Source organism: Dendropsophus ebraccatus, chromosome 1 (genome assembly GCF_027789765.1).
Source record: "Dendropsophus ebraccatus isolate aDenEbr1 chromosome 1, aDenEbr1.pat, whole genome shotgun sequence".
NCBI classification, from domain to species: domain Eukaryota; kingdom Metazoa; phylum Chordata; class Amphibia; order Anura; family Hylidae; genus Dendropsophus; species Dendropsophus ebraccatus.
In genome coordinates this window covers 106382554-106403364 of record NC_091454.1, presented here as the reverse complement: position 1 = coordinate 106403364, position 20811 = coordinate 106382554, and the positions used below count along the sequence as shown (strand labels likewise).

The 20811-nt window shown below is 41.7% G+C and overlaps 1 protein-coding gene and 1 non-coding gene across 6 annotated transcripts in view; both read left to right on the top strand.

Annotated features, from left to right (window-relative positions):
- The window catches only part of ANKRD26 (ankyrin repeat domain containing 26), a 79148-nt gene that overhangs the window by 16740 nt on the left and 41597 nt on the right, over window positions 1–20811 (top strand). For all 5 annotated transcript variants that reach the window (XM_069976502.1, XM_069976509.1, XM_069976492.1 and 2 more), the window contains exons 8-12: window positions 552–618; window positions 11568–11616; window positions 11709–11935; window positions 13965–14076; window positions 19439–19500. In XM_069976502.1, coding sequence (XP_069832603.1) covers window positions 552–618; window positions 11568–11616; window positions 11709–11935; window positions 13965–14076; window positions 19439–19500 — 517 coding nt within the window. The remainder of the gene's footprint in view (window positions 1–551; window positions 619–11567; window positions 11617–11708; window positions 11936–13964; window positions 14077–19438; window positions 19501–20811) is intronic.
- LOC138781575 (U2 spliceosomal RNA) lies at window positions 10842–11032 on the top strand. The gene has a single exon (XR_011361489.1). It is a non-coding gene; the product is annotated as a U2 spliceosomal RNA (small nuclear RNA).

Below are 20811 nucleotides of genomic sequence, written 5' to 3'. Positions count from 1 at the left end.
TTTTTTTTTTTAAAGCTGGAGTCAGTACATTTTTTTCCCGACTCTGACTCCAGCCAAAGCTAGCTCTGACTTTACAGCCCTCTATACAGGCCATCCTGAGTTCTTTCATAACCATGCCAGCTACAATGCTCCTACGATATTGACTTATGAGTATCAGCTTTTCAAGCTCCCACATAACAAAAAAACTAAGTATTTTTTCTGCCGCTTACTGCCTGTGGTGTAAAATGGAGATGCTGTGTTGAAGAAACTCTCCTTTCTGTTCTTGAACCTGGAGTCATAGGCACTTTTTCCAGCTTCCTTCTGTTGGAGCTTAGGTTGTTCACATCCATGCCATGAATGACGTAGTTAACAATGTTTGCGTCTAAAGCATGCATAATTCTTCTTCCATCTGTGTGGGGAAAGTTTAATGAATGCCTTTAAATGGTTGTCTTAATTCTGAAAGAGATTTTTAATGAGTTGTAGTAGTAAACATTATTTGAACATTAAATTCCATGGAAAATGGAATTCTTTAATGGTTATACTGTGTTTTTTTTTGTTTTTTTTTTTCTTAGCAATGCCTCTGAAGATGCAGATTCTTGGCCTTCTTCTGATGAAGATGACTTAGATTTTAGTCCAAAGGTATTACTTTAGCTCTTAAGCGTAGTATGTTTATATATTTAAAAAAAGGCCTGCTTGTGACATATTCTGATGTGAACAGAAGCTCATGTAAGTGTGGCCTCGAGAAGTGGATATCATCTAGATCACAGGTGTCAAACTCGGGCCCTCCAGCTATTGCAAAACTACAATTGCCATCATGCCTGGGATGGGAATTGCAGTTTTATAACAGCTAGAGGACCTGAGTTTGACACCTGTGATCTAGATGTTGTTATACAAATGTAAGAACTCATGATTCCACATTCTGAATGTAGTGATTTTTCTGTACACAAGTACATGTACATCTTCGTAGATGTATGTGAAATTGTATAATGACAGCTTAACTTTAAATTACATCAGCGAGCAGTGACAGGTCCCAGCAACGAGCCAGGAACTTATCACTGCTTGCCTCAGCTGGAGGTTGTCGTGATTTGGTCTGTTATTACAAATGAATCAGTCACAGTGTAAAAAGACTGAAGGGGCTGGCTTTCCGGCTTTATTCACCTTCTTTGTGTATCAAAGGAGATCAGAGCTGGGAGAGAAAAACAACCTTTTGGCACAGTACAGTATAAATCACACAAACACAAATTGACCCCTTCCTACACTGATACCTGTCCCCTGTTGCTGTACCTCATAGTGTCTCCTATCCTCCATAACTGTACATATAGTCACCCTTTACTGTACCTAATCACTGCCCCTGTTGGTGTACATATTCATCACTACGGTTACTGTACCTAATGTTCACCCCTGGTAGTGTACCTGATATTCACCGCTGTTATTGAACGCTGCTATAATATTGCAACAAGACCTTTACCAAATAATGCAGACATAAAGTAGATGTATTGTAAATGTGAATTTTCTCATTTGTGTCATGTGACTATCATTGTGACCAGCAGAGAATTTCAAACCTTTTTTTTTTTATGACATTTTGGAGTTTTTCGCAAAAGAGGGTTACTGTGTTGACCAAAATTGACTACTAACGTGAAGCACGTTTTGTCATGAGAAAGCAGCTTCGGGATCATTTGTATAATAATCACAGTTTCACAGGTCGGGCTTGAAAATTTGGACTTGGTCCTTAACACCAAAAGTTGCTGTTAGAGTTACATTATTGTATTTTTTTTTTTTTAAATATTCTATATTTGCTCATAGTATACAAAAAAAAATTGGGGGATTTTTCCTTTATATATCTATATAGATCACTCAGTTCAGTATTATACCAGATTGTTGCTGTATATTTTGCTGTACCACATATTCTGTTACTAATAGTATAAGACAGGAGGGAAAAAGAAGGGAAACATTGCCCTGCAGTCCGACTTGGTGTCAGTTACTAGCAACCAACTAGGGGCCGCATTACAGAGCCTATTAGATGGCTTTATTATCGTGTAGCAAGGGCTGTGTGGACATTGTTAGCAATGTGTATGCAGCTCTTACTTTAAGGCTCGGTTCACACGTTGTAAGAGTGCAGCTGTATTTGCGGCTGTAATTGTGCGGCGGTATTTTTTGTGGTTCGTGTGTATGCTTGGAAGTATAGGATATACGGCTGCACAGTGCACTCTATCTCTGAATCTACGGCCCTATCGTAAACGGACCCGTAAAAAATGAACAAGACCATTGTTTGCGGCTGAACATGCGGCCGAGGATTGACAGGCGGTCCGTACGGAGTACTTCAAAAATAGCCGGCAATGATGCCGAATGCCGATGCCTCCTAATAGTTAATATATTAAATTAATCAAACACATTTTCTTTGTAATCAAGACACTTTCGTTGATCAATAATTTATTTCTAACGAATCCATCATTTTGCTAGTAAATATACTGTTAAAAAAAATAGATATATAAATAAATGTATATTTATCTATATATTTATTTTTTGACAGTATATTGAATTGCACAATGATGGATTCGTTAGAATTAAATTATTGACCAACGAAACTGAATTTATTTCAACGAAAATGTGTTTTATTCATTAAATATTAATTAGTACAGGAAGCTCTATAAGCCGTTAATTCATATGCCGGCAATAGAGCATTCTGTACTAATCATCACTTTACTTTAATGAAAACATCAAATGTTTCTTCTAATTATGTTATCACAATAGCATTATTAGAAGAAACATTTAGAATTATATGTGCGCTCAGCTGATTGGCTGATCGGCTCAGCGCACATATAATGAGCCGGTCCGCAGTACAGTCACTTCATTGTGCTGCGGACCAGCGAAGAGGACACATCGGGGTGAGTATAGAGCTCTCCCCACCCCCTCCCCGGCACTGCACCCCTCCCAGCAAGGAAGGGGGGTCACTTAACCTCTTCCTTGCTGGGATGGGTGCAGTCCGACATCAGTCTGGCCCCCAAGGGGTTAAGGGGGATGCAATACAACCTCCCTTAACCCCTTGGGGGCCAGACTGTAAGCAGCGATCTGTAAAGATGCTGCATACTGTAAGGTGCACAAAACCGCTCACAATGATGGGTGTTGTGCTCCTGTTTGTGTGTTTTTTGTGTGTTTCTCCCTTTTTGTTTTTCAGATATCGGTATCCTGGGGATTACGTCGGATTCCATGGACTACGTCGATGACCAGCGGTTGTTCTTTGAATTTTTTTTTATAAAATGGTCAATGAGGGGTGTGGGGGTATTTTTATTTGAATAAAAAAATTTGTAAACTTGTGTGTTGTCTTTATTTCTTTACTTTATAGACTTAGTAGTGGAAGCCGTCTAATAGACGGAATCCATTACTAAGTTGGGGCCTAGTGTTAGCCGGTATAAAATGGCTAACACTAACCCCCTATTATTACCCCAGTACCCAATGCCACCAGGGGTACTGGGAAGAGCCGGGTGCCAGTGGTCCCGGAGCGTCAAAATTGGCGCTCCCGTACCGGGCGGCAGCAGGCTGGTAAGATTTAGGCTGGGGAGGGCCTAAAACAATGACTCTTCCCACCCTGGTGTTACCAGGCTGCTGTCGTTTGGTTTTTAACCCGGCTGGTTATAAAAATAGGGGGGACCCTATGCGTTTTTTTAATTATTTATTTATTTAAAAAAAAAAAACGCATAGGGTCCCCCCTATTTTTATAACCAGTAACACCAGGGTGGGAAGAGCCATTGTTTTAGGCCCTCCCCAGCCTAAATCTTACCAGCCTGCTGCCGCCCGGTCCAGGAGCGCCAATTTTGACGCTCCGGGACCACTGGCACCCGGCTCTTCCCAGTACCCCTGGTGGCATTGGGTACTGGGGTAATAATAGGGGGTTAGTGTTAGCCATTTTATACCGGCTAACACTAGGCCCCAACTTAGTAATGGATTCCGTCTATTAGACGGCTTCCACTACTAAGTCTATAAAGTAAAGAAATAAAGACAAGACACAAGTTTACAAATTTTTTTATTCAAATAAAAACACCCCCACACCCCTCATTGACCATTTTATAAAAAAAAAATTCAAAGAACAACCGCCGGTCATCGACGTAGTCCATGGAATCCGACGTAATCCCCAGGATACCGATATCTGAAAAACAAAAAGGGAGAAACACACAAAAAACACACAAACAGGAGCACAACACCCATCATTGTGAGCGGTGTTGTGCACCTTACAGTATGCAGCATCTTTACAGATCGCTGCTTACAGTCTGACCCCCAAGGGGTTAAGGGAGGATGTATTGCATCCCCCTTAACCCCTTGGGGGCCAGACTGATGTCAGACTGCACCCATCCCAGCAAGGAAGGGGTTAAGTGACCCCCCTTCCTTGCTGGGAGGGGTGCAGTGCCGGGGAGGGGGTGGGGAGAGCTCTATACTCACCCCGATGTGTCCTCTTCGCTGGTCCGCAGCACAATGAAGTCACTGTGCTGCGGACCGGCTCATTATATGTGCGCTCAGCCGAACAGCCAATCAGCTGAGCACACATATAATTCTAAATGTTTCTTCTAATAATGCTATTGTGATAACATAATTAGAAGAAACATTTGATGTTTTCATTAAAGTTAAGTGATGATTAGTACAGAATGCTCTATTTCCGGGAATATGAATTACCGGCTTATGGAGCTTCCTGTACTAATTAATATTTAATGAATAAAACACATTTTCGTTTAAATAAATACAGTTTCTTTGTTCAATAATTTAATTCTAACGAATCCATCATTGTGCAATTAAATATACTGTCAAAAAATAAATATATATATAAATATACATTTATTTATATATATATTTATTTTAACAGTATATTTAATTGCAAAATGATGGAATCGTTTACATTTAATTATTGAACAATAAAAGTGACTTTATTACAAAGAAAATGTGTTTTATTAATTCAATATATTAACCATGAGAGACATCGGCTATAGTGCAGAGGATCGCAAACCCCGGTAATAGCGATTCATGTAAACTGTGTTCCCTGCTTTCCCAGATGCATCCAGAGGTGTTTGCATCACTTTCTTAACATTTTATTTCTTATTTTTAGTTGAACCAGATTTCCAAGTAAATGACCGTATGTTTTGAGCCGCATGTCTATTTTTTCCCACGGCAGTAGTTTCACCCGCACGTTTACAGCCGCATAAAAAATACAGCCGCACAGTTACAGCGTGTGAACCCAGCCTAAGGCTGTAACTGTGCGGCTGTATTTTTTATGCGGCTGTAAATGTGCGGGTGAAACTCCGGCCGTGGGAAAAAATAGACATGCGGCTCAAAACATACGGTCATTTACTTGGAAATCTGGTTCAACTAAAAATAACAAATAAAATGTTAAGAAAGTGATGGAAACACCTCTGGATGCATCTGGGAAAGCAGGGAACACAGTTTACATGAATCGCTATTACCGGGGTTTGCGATCCTCTGCACTATAGCCGATGTCTCTCATGGTTAATATATTGAATTAATAAAACACATTTTCTTTGTAATAAAGTCACTTTTATTGTTCAATAATTAAATGTAAACGATTCCATCATTTTGCAATTAAATATACTGTTAAAATAAATATATATATAAATAAATGTATATTTATATATATATTTATTTTTTGACAGTATATTTAATTGCACAATGATGGATTCGTTAGAATTAAATTATTATACCAACGAAACTGAATTTATTTAAACGAAAATTTGTTTTCCTAATTAAATATTAATTAGTACAGGAAACTCCATAAGCCGGTAATTCATATGCCGGCAATAGAGCATTCTGTACTAATCATCACTTTACTTTAATGAAAACATCAAATGTTTCTTCTAATTATGTTATCACAATAGCATTATTAGAAGAAACATTTAGAATTATATGTGCGCTCAGCTGATTGGCTGATCGGCTGAGCGCACATATAATAAGCCGGTCCGCAGTACAGTGACTTCATTGTGCTGCGGACCAGCGAAGAGGACACATCGGGGTGAGTATAGAGCTCTCCCCACCCCCTCCCCGGCACTGCACCCCTCCCAGCAAGGAAGGGGGGGTCACTTAACCCCTTCCTTGCTGGGATGGGTGCAGTCTGACATCAGTCTGGCCCCCAGGGGGTTAAGGGGGATGCAATACATCCTCCCTTAACCCCTTGGGGGTCAGACTGTAAGCAGCGATCTGTAAAGATGCTGCATACTGTAAGGAGCACAACACCGCTCACAATGATGGGTGTTGTGCTCCTGTTTGTGTGTTTTTTGTGTGTTTCTCCCTTTTTGTTTTTCATATAACGGTATCCTGGGGATTACGTCGGATTCCGTGGACTACGTCGATGACCAGCGTTTTTTTAATGTTTTTTTTTAATAAAATGGTCAATGAGGGGTGTGGGGGTGTTTTTATTTGAATAAAAAAATTTGTAAACTTGTGTCTTGTCTTTATTTCTTTACTTTATAGACTTAGTAGTGGAAGCCGTCTAATAGACGGAATCCATTACTAAGTCGGGGCCTAGTGTTAGCCGGTATAAAATGGCTAACACTAACCCCCTATTATTACCCCAGTACCCAATGCCACCAGGGGTACTGGGAAGAGCCGGGTGCCAGTGGTCCCGGAGCGTCAAAATTGGCGCTCCTGGACCGGGCGGCAGCAGGCTGGTAAGATTTAGGCTGGGGAGGGCCTAAACCAATGGCTCTTCCCACCCTGGTGTTACCAGGCTGCTGTCGTTTGGTTTTTAACCCGGCTGGTTCTAAAAATAGTGGGGACCCTATGCGGTTTTTTTTTTTAAATAAATAAATAATTAAAAAAAAACGCATAGGGTCCCCCCTATTTTTATAACCAGCCGGGTTAAAAACCAAACGACAGCAGCCTGGTAACACCAGGGTGGGAAGAGCCATTGGTTTAGGCCCTCCCCAGCCTAAATCTTACCAGCCTGCTGCCGCCCGGTCCAGGAGCGCCAATTTTGACGCTCCGGGACCACTGGCACCCGGCTCTTCCCAGTACCCCTGGTGGCATTGGGTACTGGGGTAATAATAGGGGGGTTAGTGTTAGCCATTTTATACCGGCTAACACTAGGCCCCGACTTAGTAATGGATTCCGTCTATTAGACGGCTTCCACTACTAAGTCTATAAAGTAAAGAAATAAAGACAAGACACAAGTTTACAAATTTTTTTATTCAAATAAAAACACCCCCACACCCCTCATTGACCATTTTATTAAAAAAAACATTAAAAAAATGCTGGTCATCGACGTAGTCCACGGAATCCGACGTAATCCCCAGGATACCGATATCTGAAAAACAAAAAGGGAGAAACACACAAAAACACACAAACAGGAGCACAACACCCATCATTGTGAGCGGTGTTGTGCTCCTTACAGTATGCAGCATCTTTACAGATCGCTGCTTACAGTCTGACCCCCAAGGGGTTAAGGGAGGATGTATTGCATCCCCCTTAACCCCCTGGGGGCCAGACTGATGTCAGACTGCACATCTCCCAGCAAGGAAGGGGTTAAGTGACCCCCCCTTCCTTGCTGGGAGGGGTGCAGTGCCGGGGAGGGGGTGGGGAGAGCTGTATACTCACCCCGATGTGTCCTCTTCGCTGGTCCGCAGCACAGTGAAGTCACTGTGCTGCGGACCCGCTAATTATATGTGCGCTCAGCCGATCAGCCAATCAGCTGAGCGCACATATAATTCTAAATGTTTCTTCTAATAATGTTATTGTCACAACATAATTAGAAGAAACATTTGATGTTTTCATTAAAGTAAAGTGATGATTAGTACAGAATGCTCTATTGCCGGCATATGAATTAACGGCTTATAGAGCTTCCTGTACTAATTAATATTTAATTAAAAAAACACATTTTCGTTGAAATAAATACAGTTTCGTTGGTCAATAATTTATTTCTAACGAATCCATCATTGTGCAATTCAATATACTGTCAAAAAATAAATATATAGATAAATATACATTTATTTATATATCTATTTTTTTTAACAGTATATTTAATTGCAAAATGATGGATTCGTTAGAAATAAATTATTGATCAACGAAAGTGTCTTGATTACAAAGAAAATGTGTTTGATTAATTTAATATATTAACTATTAGAGGCATCGGCATTCGGCATCATTGCCGGCTATTTTTGAAGTACTCCGTACGGACCGCCTGTCAATCCACGGCCGCATATTCAGCCGCAAACAATGGTCTTGTTCATTTTTTACGGGTCCGTTTACGATAGGGCCGTAGATTCATACATAGTGTGCACTGTGCAGCCGCATATCCTATACTTCCCAGCATACACACGAACCATCAAAAATACCGCCGCACAATTACAGCCGCAAATACAGCCGCACTGTTACAACGTGTGAATCGAGCCTAAAGGTGTAAAATAATAAAGATGTACTTGCCTATCCTTGCTCCCCCGGTGTCTTGTCAGTGGTATTTCCGACTAACCGTAGCAATCACTGGCACTTCCGAGCCTGTCTCTGCAGTGATCGGCTGCTCAGCTACTAATCACTAGCTGAGACAGTGCCATGGCCAGTCATTGTCTGAGCGGGCTCACACTGCAGAGATAGGTTCAGAGTTGTCAGCAGCTGGAGGACACCAGGGAAGCATGGACAAGTAAGTACATCTTCATTATTTTCTATACCCAATCAGCTGAGGAATTTTTAACATGTGGAAAGACCGCAATTGGCGATTAGTCTTTATTACACAGGGTAATATCTGCCCAGTTTTGCCTGATACGGCAGATAATTATCCCCTGTAAAAGGACCCTAAGGCATTGACTAGTACATTGCAGAAAATTGCAAACATGAGGAAAACGATATTACTTTTACCTAGTTTTCAAGGATTATACAACAGAAAATTGCCACCACATTGGAAAATAACATTGGATATAAAGATAAATTAATAAATGAACACTTTTAAGTCAGTAAGCAGCATAAAACAAACCTTTACTTAATATAATTCTCTTAACCTGTATTATGGGTAATAGATAAATGAATGTACCTAGTCCTCAAAGCAGTGTTTGCCCTGATGACTAGGCATATCTCCTTTTTTTTTTAATCTCTTAGCCTTATATATTAGTGACCAGGGGTGGTCACTGGCTAGTTTACCTCAGCCCATGAAGGTTTTAGTGAGCTAAACCAAACATTTCATTGATAAATATTTATTACCTGTATTATACCATGATGTTGAGATGAGATTGAGATTACGAATACTTGTATAGATACTCAGGGGCGTAGCCAGGATTCACGGGGCCCCATAGCAAAAAACTGTATGGGGCCCCATGAATCCTGTACACCCCCCGGCAAACACAGACAATGGCGCATATAATCACACACAGAGGCACCATTAACGTATATACAGATACGCCATTGACATACACACATATATACGCTGTAATGTGATTACACTAGTGCTGATGTATACACAATGAATAGACTGTACACAGGAAAATCGTCTCAGTGTAATATGAAATACTCAACCAGAAATAAAAGAAAATGCAGCAGATATTAGTGGTGGGTTCTTTTATTAGAGCCCAACATTAATAGAAGCTGCTGCAGAACATCTTTGGGAGCAAACCTGTCAATCACTTGAGACACTACTGAAATACACAAACACACACATATACACCAGTGCTACAGACATTGCTGACATACACAAACACACACATATACACCAGTGCTACAGACATTGCTGACATACACACACACACACACACATACACCAGTGCTACAGACATTGCTGACATGCACAAACACACACACACACACACACATATATAGCCACAGATACATACACATACTGACATACAAATATATACACAGATACATATATACACACACTGACATATACATATACCCACAGATACATATATACACTCACCGACACACATACACAGCACTTACAGCTCCCAGGCTTCCCCTCCTCCTCCTGTAGTCTGGGCTGATCTTCACATAGAAGTATCGAGGACCTTTGGGTCATGTGACCCAAAGGTCCTTCATCCCTCTCCTGTGCCGTCTGGCAGGTCCTGCTCCTCTGTTCAGCCTGCTCACCCGGCACTACAGTGAGGGGGCTGAACAGTGCAGTGGCGGGTCCCTCTTCCTCTCTGGACCCCTGGGGGAGCAGGGTGCCTACATTGAAGGCAGGGCAGGCTTCCTCGGGCCCCTTTCCTGCAGGGGCCCCATAGCAGTCGCCTTCCCTGCCTTTATAGTAGCTACGCCACTGTAGATACTTATAATTGCATATATCCCTTGACCCATAATCTGATCGTTCAGAAATTCTGACACTCTAGTTCTTTTCTTCAGTACAGAATTCTTAAATAATCTAGGGAACTCATAACCATAGAAACAGAAAGCTGAACCTCTAAAATAAAATTTGTAATATATATTAACACTTATTTTAGGCTACCATCCTGTGCAAGTAAATTCCATAGCATTTTTATCTTTTAGTCCTAGTTTGCTTCAACTGTTATCCCTAGAGAAAAGGGTAATTTGCCACAAGGCTTTAAGTAAGATAGATTCCTCATTTTACTGTACAGTGGTGACATGGGTATTTTGGGTCTGGTGTACAGTATATCAATAATGAAATCTCTAGAATGAAAGTCCCCAGGTGGAAGTGGCTAGAATACACAAGAATATGAAGTGTTGTCACTAGAATACAAAGTCAAACACTGAGCCAGAGGAACCCTGAGCCGTCGCTATTGTAGACCGCCAATGCTGGGTGAATGCAGTGGTTTCAAACAAGGTTTACGTCCAGTATAATGTAATATCAGTGGTGCTCAGCAGCAAAAAAGTGATGACAGGTCCATAAATAATTGAAGCACAAATGTAGTAGAAAGATTACAGATTGCATAGCTTTTCGGCCTTTTGGCTAAGATCAAGTGTAGTATCTGTTCTTATCAGTTTGATATCTGATACGTCCTCTATTTGGGGACTGTATATTGGGTGGATTTTTGGAGCAGAGAGATGGAAGAGGAGCTTGCTCTGTCCTTTCCAGGTGTTGACCTGGTGTTGCAGTGCTTCCAGGTTCAGTGCACCATTCTGCTGCACTCGCCATTTAAAGGATGTTTATTCGAGCATAAATGCACTAACTGGCAATGAGATATTCAGCAGATCACTGTGTGGGTGGGCAACAGCAGTTTCACAGGTTGCTTTCACTACTTCTGGCCCTCAGAGGAGGGAGAAACTCGCTAAACCACTGGTACAAGGGAATTGAGCTGCAGGGGAGATCTCTGAAACAGTACAAAACTGATAATAAAAGTAGGGATGGTCCGAACGGAGTTCGGTTCGGGTTCGTATGAACCCGAACTCTCGGTAATGATTCCCACTGTCTGCCCGCTCCGTCGAGCGGGTGGATACAGCGGGAGGACCGCCTGGAAAACTGGGATACAGCCATAGCCATAGGCTGTATCCCAGTTTTCCAGGCGGTCCTCCCGCTGTATCCACCCGCTCCACGGAGCGGGCAGACAGCTGGAATCTGATGCCGAGCGTTCGGCAGTTTCGGACCATCCCTAAATGAAAGTAATACCCTAAAAATAAATAGTTTTCTCACAATTTTTTTTTTTCTTTTTAAATAGAAAACAGCCAAGCCAAGTTTGACACAGCTGTTGCATTCCAAGAAGAACAGTAAGTGACAAGCAAATTTTCCCAGTCTTTGTCAAGTGATTGGACTTGATCTGAATTGCATAACTCACTTGTGCTTGTTTCTTTTGATGTAGTTATTGAAAAAGCTAGTTTTACCTCAGTACAGCCTAAAGGCTTTACTTTGGAGAATAAATCAGATAGTGAAGAGGATTCAGTTCATGATAGTGAAGATGAAGGTGCAAACATTCAGTCCCCACCTAAGCCTTTCCCCCAGACCTTTCTTCATCCTGTGTGCATTAAACCTGGCTCTTTTGCAAAACCTTCCCAGATGGCCTCTGCTTCCCTCCTCGGAGTAAATAAGGTAAAATGTTTATTAACCGCTCAATAATTGGTTTTATTAATGTATTTTATTTTGTCTTTTTTTCTGCCTGCTTGTGGACTTATACAATTCATCACACAAAGGCAAAATGGAGAAGCAAGGTAGGAAAAAGCCAAACTTTGATGGGCATATAGACTGTGCTAAGAAGAAATATGAGGATGAAGAGCTGCAGAATGGTGATAATAAAGAAAGTGAGAATGGTGAAATGAAGAAAGATAATGAAGATTGTGAAGATGAAGAGATACAGAATGATGATGAGTGTGAGGATGAAGAGATTGAGAATGATGAAGAATGTGAAGATGATGATGATGATGAACAAGATCAGGAGGAAGATGAAGAAGAATCTAAAGACTGTGAAGAGGAGGATGAAGAAGATGACTGTAAAGTTGAACAGAATGAAGATGATGATGATGAGGAGGAGGAGGGGGAAGAAGAAGTCGATGATGAAGAGGATGGAATATCTGAAAGTCATGAAGATAGTTCAGAGAAAAAATGTGATAAAAGTATTGGTGAAGATGATGAAACCTTTATGAAAGATTCCCAGAATGAAGCTGTACCAGAAGATGTTGAATATACTTCTAAATGTGGCAATACTACTGAGTCCGCTAATACAGAAGTTTTGGAAGATAGGCAGCAAAGCTCTTATAATGATGCACTTCTCAGTGGCAATCAAAGCGACATAGAAAACTCTGTTCAGGTCACTAAAGATACTAATGATGTTCCGGTGTCACTAATATTTGGGTTACTTGAACACGATGATGAAAATGGAAGTTCCCCTATGGAAAGTGAAGTAACCATGTTAAAAAGCTGCTTTAAGTCAATGCAAACTGTTAAGCAGGCCTCTTTTGCCAGTACAGTAGAAGACTGTAGTAAGGGAACAAGCAAATGTATCCAGCCATGCATTGCTGTAGACAGTCCAACAAACAGTGAATATGTTCATGACCAAACACAAAATAATGTTTCTCAATTTCCCTGCAAAGTGGTGGAACAATTAGATTCCAGTATTAGAGTGACCAGTACAGCAGGTGCTGAAGTCGTACGTACTAGTTTATTTGGAAAGCATGTGAGTAAACTGCTCTGCCTGTAGTTCTTTATGGAATTAGTGTGTTTTCCTTAGTAGGTTGTAGATTGTGTTTTTCTCCTAGAATACAATCCTTTGGTCTATCCTTTCCAGTGTGTTTTAACATTTGTTTATCTAGAGTATTTGTAAAGATTTATAAACACTTGACATTCTATATGATTGTCTCCTTTGTAAAAAAGATAATTCAGAGTCTCCCTTACTGTTTTTATTTTTGAGTTAAAGGGGTTATCCCATGAGTCATTTTCATCCCCCCAAAAAATAGAAAGACTTGATAGATTTAAAGTACTTTTCAGCATTTCTGGCTTAAATGATACTTTCATAATTTTTAGTTCGCGTTTTCATCATGATGCTTCTTCTAATCATGCTTCAGATGGAATCTGTCACCTTCCGTCTCTGGCAGCTGGTAATATAGTTGCCTCCTACTTGCCTGGTAAAAAAAAAGTCTTGTCAGCAATACTTTTATTCTACTGCAGAGGCTCTCAATTCTCCTTGACCAGCAAGGCAAAAAGCAGGGAACATAAGATCACTATGCAGGGAGCTGGCTGTGGGGAGAAGGACTTGATTATGTGTGTCTACACACACAAGCTTGGTAGGTGGATGGGTACGTTGCTGCGCTTTTTACACAACAGGTGCCATAATATGTCATTAAATGTCACAACTCTGCAGTGGCTTGTGTGTGTTTTTTTTTTTATTTTTTACAGCATTTAAATGGTGAATATTTGTCATCGTTTTATGATCTGTACAATGAATATGATATTAGGGACAACCCCTTTAATTCTTGTCTGGTATTTAGTAAAATCAGTAGCAGTTTTTCTCTCAGACTGCATATAAATACTTTTAACATTTTCAGTACTTTTCAGTGTATATATGTAAAAATGAGAATCTATTTCTTGTACAAATTTTAACTGCTGCTGCATTTGTCTTTTGCAGGATGAATCATTTTCTGGCGATGAAGTTGATGAAAGTGCTAAACAATCACTCAAAACAGATACTGGTGAGCCAGAGAAGGGACAGGCTAGTGAAGATGGTGTTGGCCGGAAAGGTTTGTATATGTATTATTCAACTCAAATACAGATGTTACTCTTTATACAGCTCAAGCTATGGACAAGCAACAGAAGGAACTTTTAGGGTAATTTTGTGTAAGACAAAGCTAATTCTGACTATTTGGTACTAATCCCCCTGGACTCACATTTTGAGCATTAGAAGGGTTGTCCAGGCAGCAGAAGACAGCTGAAACCTCCAGTTACCTGGCCCATAATGTCTCTAATTCCATGTCTCAGAGGTGTTCCTTCTATAGTGTTGCAGCGACACTGTGCAGCTATAATTGGGACTTGGCCCGTCCTTCCACATCTTGGAGGAAGGGGATGACTGAGAAACTTTCAGTGCTGGGGATCAGAAGTATTTAGCCATCTTCTGCTTCCAGACAACACCTTAAAATTGCAGCATTAGCTAACAGGTGGTGCTCAGGGGAGAGACTGCAAAAAGAGTCAGCCCTTTAACCCCTTAACGACATCGGGCGTAAACTTACGCCCTCGCGCCCTGGTACTTAGCGCATCAGGGCGTAAATTTACGCCCGATGTTTCCCCGATCGCTGCGTGTTCACACACAGCGGTCGGGGAAGATGGCCTGCTATAAATCATAGCTTCACGGCACGGGGGGTGGTTAACACCCCCCGTGCTTACGATCGCCGCTATAGGCTGATCAATTCAGATCAGCCAATAGCGGCGATCGGAACCTTTCCGGGTCATCGGTGACCCGATGACCCGGAAAAAAATGGCGGTCGGTGCTGTCCGAGGACGGCACCGACCGCCATTACTGTAAAAAGTAATGGTGGTCACCGTGCCACCGGCCCGATCGCCGTGAACGGCCGGCCGGCCGGAATCCGTCGTCCGTCCAAAGAATGATCCGCCCGTGCATAGAATGGAGTCTATGACACGGACGGAGACGTGCGCCTGCATCAGTCTGCCGGTGGGTGCCAACTGCGGAATGCACGAAGGGTTATCTGTCGCGATTCCGCAGTGTGCACGTACCCTTAAGAGTGTATGTAGAAAGGGACACCCAAATCCAGCCCCCAAATGCCCCCAGATGCCCCCTCCCCCCCCATCCTCGGAACAAGTGGAAAGATCGTCCGGGAACTGATCTTCCCACTGCTGGATAGAGGTTACCACCTGTACGGGGATAACTTTTATACCAGCACCCCCTCTTCCGGTCCCTCGCTGCCCGAGCTACTGTAAATTGCGGCACGATCCGAACATATCAGAAGCAGTAATAGCGCCCTAATATTTAGCAGCCATGGAGCGGACCCAGCGCTTCTGGATATGAGGGACCCCGTATCGCACCAGGACAACATTTTCCAGGTGACGTCCCCCACACTGGAGAACAGGAGACCCCAGAAGAAGTGCAGAGTGTGGCGTAACAGGGGGATCAGGAAGGACGCCATTTTCCAGTGTGACGCCTGTCCTGATCACCCCGGCCTCTGCATACTGGATCGCTCCAAGGCGCACCACACGTCACTGGGGTTCTACATTATCTAAATTCTGTCCCTTATTCCTATTTCAGGGGTCACCCTGATCCAGGGATTATTCTGATCGCCAATATACATATATATAGTCGGGAAGGAATTTTTCCCCTGTGATGAGGCTACTGTCGTCTGCCTCACGAGGGGTTTTTGCCTTCCTCTGGATCAACACAGGTTGAATTTGATGGACACCTGTCATTTCCAACCTTATAAACTAATAATTGGCCCAATACCCCCAAATAAATTAATAATTGTCCCTTTTCCCCAGCTAAATAGGTATGGCCGCCATTCCCATTAGAGGATACCATGATGCAATTACAAAGCTTCTGTGCGGCCAGGACAGTAGAAACCCCTCACAAGTGACCCCATTCTGGAAACTACACCCCATAAGGAATCTAACAAGGGGGGCAGCGGGGATATGGCCCCCTGGTGACGGCCACATTTGGGACGTGAAAATGAAAAAAATTGTATTTTTTATTTTCTCGGCACATGTTCTACGTAAGTGCCTGTCACCAGTGGGGTCCATATCCTCACTGCACCCCTTGTTAGATTCCTTATGGGGTGTAGTTTCCAGAATGGGGTCACTTGTGGGGGGTTTCTACTGACCTGGCAGCACAGGAGCTTTGTAATTGCGACATGGCCTCCATCCTCCATTCCAGCCTCTAAATGGCGCTCTGTCCCTTTGGTGGCTTGCCCTGTGCCCATATGGCACATTATGCCCACATGTGGGGTATTTTCGTAATCAGGGGAAACTACCCTACACGTTTTGTGTTAATTTTCTTTTTTAACCCCTTGTGGAAATGGAAAAAATCAAGGCTAGACCAACATTTAGTGTAATTTTTGTAAAATTTTTACTCTAAATCATTAATCTTGTCATGATTTTTTCATTTTCACAAGGGGCTAAAAGATAAAAAAAAAACACTAAATGTGTAGAGCAATTTCCCCTGAGTACGGAAATACCCCACATGTGGACATAAAGCGCCATGCGGGTGCAGGGTAAGCCTCCGAAGGGAAGGAGCGCCATTTGGTTTTTGAAGGCTGGATTTGGATGGAATGGATTTTAAGGGGCCATGTTGCATTCAAAAGGCCTCTGTGTTGCCAAGACAGTTGAAACCCCCCACAAGTGACCCTATTATGGAAACTGCACCCCTCAAGGAATGTAACAAGGGGTGTAGTGAGCATATGGACCCCACTGGTGATGGGCACAAATGTGGAACAATGTGGCGTGAAAATGAAATATTACATTTTTTACACTATAATGTTGGTTTAGCCTTGAATTTATCATTTTCACAAGGGGTTAAAAGAGAAAAAAACACACAATATGTGTAGAGCAATTTCCCCCGAGTCCGTAAATACCCCACATGTGGACATAAAGCGCCATGTGGGCGCAGGGCAAGCCTCCGAAGGGAAGGAGCGCCATTTGGATTTTGGAGGTTGGATTTGGCTAGAATGGATGATGAACGCCATGTCGCATTTACAGAGCCCTCGTGCTGCCAAAACACTGGAAACCCCCCACAAGTGACCCCATTCTGGAAACTGCACCCCTCAAGGAATCTAACAAGGGGTGCAGTGAGGATATGGACCCCTTGATGACGGGCACATTTGTGCCATGAAAGTGAAAAAATGAAATTTTTTACTTTTACGTCACATTGTTCCACATTTGTGCCCGTCACCAGTGGGGTCCATATGCTCACTGCACCCCTTGTTAGATTCCTTGAGGGGTGTAGTTTCCAGAATGGGGTCACTTGTGGGGGTTTTCCAGTGTCTTGGCAGCACGAGGGCTCTGTAAATGCGACATGGCCCTTGAAATCCTTTCCAGTGAAATTCAGCTTCCAAAAGCCAATTGGCGCTCCTTCCCTTTGGAGGCTCGTCCTGCGCCCGCTTGGCACTTTATCGCCACATGTGGGGTATTTCTGTACTCGGGAGAAACTGCGCTACACATTTTGTGTCTTTTTTTTCCTCTTATCCCTTTAAGAAAATGAAAAATTGAAGGCTAGAACAACGTTTTAGTGTAAAAAATAAATTTTTCTTTTTTCACGCCATTTTGTTCGGAAAATCTGTGAAGCACCTGTGGGGTCCAAATGCTCACCGCACCCCTTGTTACATTCCTTGAGGGGTGTAGTTTTCTAAATGGTGTCCCTTTAGGGGTGTTTTTTAGGTTTTGGCACCCCAGAGCCTCTGCCAACCTGAAGTGGTACAGTCAGAAATGACCAAATATAACGGAGGCGTTGAAATTCACTAGGCGCTCCTTTGATTCTGAGGCTTGTGGTTGCGTCAAATAGCGCAATAGGGCCACATATGGGGTATTTCTATAAACTGCAGAAACGGGGCAATAATTATTGGGGTGCATTTCTCTGGTAATAGGTTTATAATTATGAAAAATATTGGATTACAATAAAATCTCTGCACAGAAAATTAAAATTTTCAAATTTCTTACACACTTAGCTTTTATTTCTGTGACTCCCCTAAAGGGTTAAAACACTTTCTGGATATGCTTTTGCAGAGTGTGGGGGGTGCAGTTTCTGAAATGGGGTGCTTTGTGGGGCTTTCTAACATACAGGCCCCTCAAATACACTTTAAACCTGAACAGGTCCCTAAAAATATCTGATTTTGAAATTTTACTGAAAATTTGGAAATTTGCTGCTAATGTTTTAAGCTTCCTATTGTCTAAAAAAAATTAAAGATCGTTTAATAAATGCCGCCAACATAAAGTAGACATATTGCTAATGCTATTTAATATATAATTTATGTGGTATAACCACTTTCTGTATACGCAAAGAAGTTTCAAAGTTGGAAAAATGCAGTTTTTCACATTTTTTCACATTATTTGGTTTTTTTTCATAAAGATTTGTTATGATTATCGACTCCAATTTACCAGAAATGTAAAGTACAATATGTCACGAGAAAACAATCTCAGAATCAGCCGGATAGGTAAAAGCATCCCGAAGTTATTAATGAATAAAGTGACACTGGTCATATTCATAAAATTTGTCTGTCATTAAGGCCATTTCAGGCTCTGTCCTTAAGGGGTTAAAACCCATTTAAATTTACCCATTTGGTATGATCTTTGCACTTCAAAATGTTGATCCTGCAGACAAATCTAGAGAAAAAGCTTGCACCATCATTCCATGTCAGACATAATGCTTTGCTCTATTGGACTATCGCACTGTCACTGTAATCCAGCCTTGCATTTTCTTTAATATCAGGTTTATTGGAGCAGTCTCCTTTTTGCACATTGCTATCCCAGTCTCAGGCCATGTTCATATGGCGTTAGACACTGGCCGTTTCTTGACCCGGCCGGTGTCAGAGAACATAATCCTGGCTGGTACTGTAGTACCGGCCGGATGATCTTTATTGCTGCCGAATTCGGATGCGGGCGCATACGAATTTGCAGCTGCGCGCTCCATTATGTGCACTAATACTAAAGCGACGGCAGAAAACTGACATGTCAGTTCTTTGCAGCATCGCTAAGGATCCCGGATCCCGGATCCCGGGATTCCCTTAGCCTGCAGTATTAGGTAAGTTCCGTATTAATCAGATTTGCAACAACGGCCGTGATTACCACGGAACTTACGTAGTGTGAACATAGCCTGAGACTATAAGCTGTACTACAAGGCAGCCTCTAGTTTGCTTTTCGATAAGCTGGGTGGTAGTGGAAAATCTTAATTCTCCATAGTTCTACAGTACATTTGTAAATGCTGAACACTGTCCAACATTGTGTTGCTATCTATTTAGTTGTTTGCATCTTCTACCAAAATTCTTGAATTAACCAGAAATTGTGTATAATTAGCCATCGTATTTCGAGTCTGAGTGGTAAAGATGACATTATTTGTGCAACTTGTCGTGCAGTAACCATGTACTGAATGAGATATACTTATGTCTAAAGTTGCATTAATGACAGAACTAGGATTTGAAGATGATGACGTTGAATCACCTTGGGACTCTGAGGTAGGATGGTAATTTTTTTGTATTTATTAATGTTTTATTGCTTGTATTGGTTTGATTTATAATTGTGTTTGTGATCTGAGAACATGTACCCTTTATGTAGGCTACCATAGTTCAGGCAAGGGCTAACTGATACAGCATTATCTCCTTTTCTTAAATGACTAAAATTCCTTTAGTGTGGCAATTTAAAGCAATTTTATTTTGTAAAAAAGAGCCAGTGGAGCCTCATTTAAAGGGGTTATCCAGCGCTACAAAAGCATGGCCACTTTTCCCCCTACTGTTGTCTCCAGTTCAGGTGTGGTTTGCAATTAAGCTCCATTTACTTCAATGGAACTGAGTTTCAAAACCCACCCAATCTGGAGACAACAGTAGGGGGAAAGTGGCCATGTTTTTGTAGCGCTGGATAACCCCTTTAAAGGTTTCAAACCATATGACTAGCCAGATATCCCTCTGGAAAGGACCCAGCCAAGGGGTGGCTCCTTTAGGGAAACCACCATATTAAGTGGCCCTATAAGGAGCAGGATTCTGGCTAGGTGGGAGCAATGCCTAGTAGAGCAATAAGAGAAACAGATCACTGATCTCAGGGAGACCAGCTAAAGAAAACTGTTGGCTGCCAGTTAAAGCGCTCAATACAGTGAAATCCTAGGTGCATTGCTCCCTGGAAAACATGAATATGCAAAAAAAAAGGAGCCTGTGGAGCCTCATTTAAGGACTGGCCAGATATCCCTTTATGTAGACATTAACCCAAATCAGTAACAGTTTTAGGCTATATTACCACAGTTTATTCTTTTTTTTTTTTTACAAAAACAGCCACTGTTGCCGATTTATAACAACTTCCGTTCTTGTAAAAAAAATACACTGCGTTGAATCCTATGGGAAACAGCGGCCGCTTTGCACACAATGTATTGAACAATGGCCGCTGTTTCCCTACAGCCATGGAAATAATTGACATGTCAATTATTTCCTGTTGGCAGACTGTAAACAGCCGTTGTATTACAGTGTGTGAACATAGCCTTAATAAATTTATTTGTATAGCGCCAACATATTCCACAGTAACCATAAAGTCAAACACGAGGAGTAAGGACCCTGCTCACAAGAGCTTACAATCTATAATTTATCAAAGCGTTTAATATAGAATCTGGTGTAAACTACCCATAGCAACCAATCACAGCTCTTATAAAATAAAAGCTGTGGGCGGTTTACACTTATGTTGCACACACTTTCATAAATCTAGGCCAATATTATCTTTTCCAATTGTATAACAGAACTATTAATATAAGTATTAATAATGTAGTATTATTATTATAGAATTGA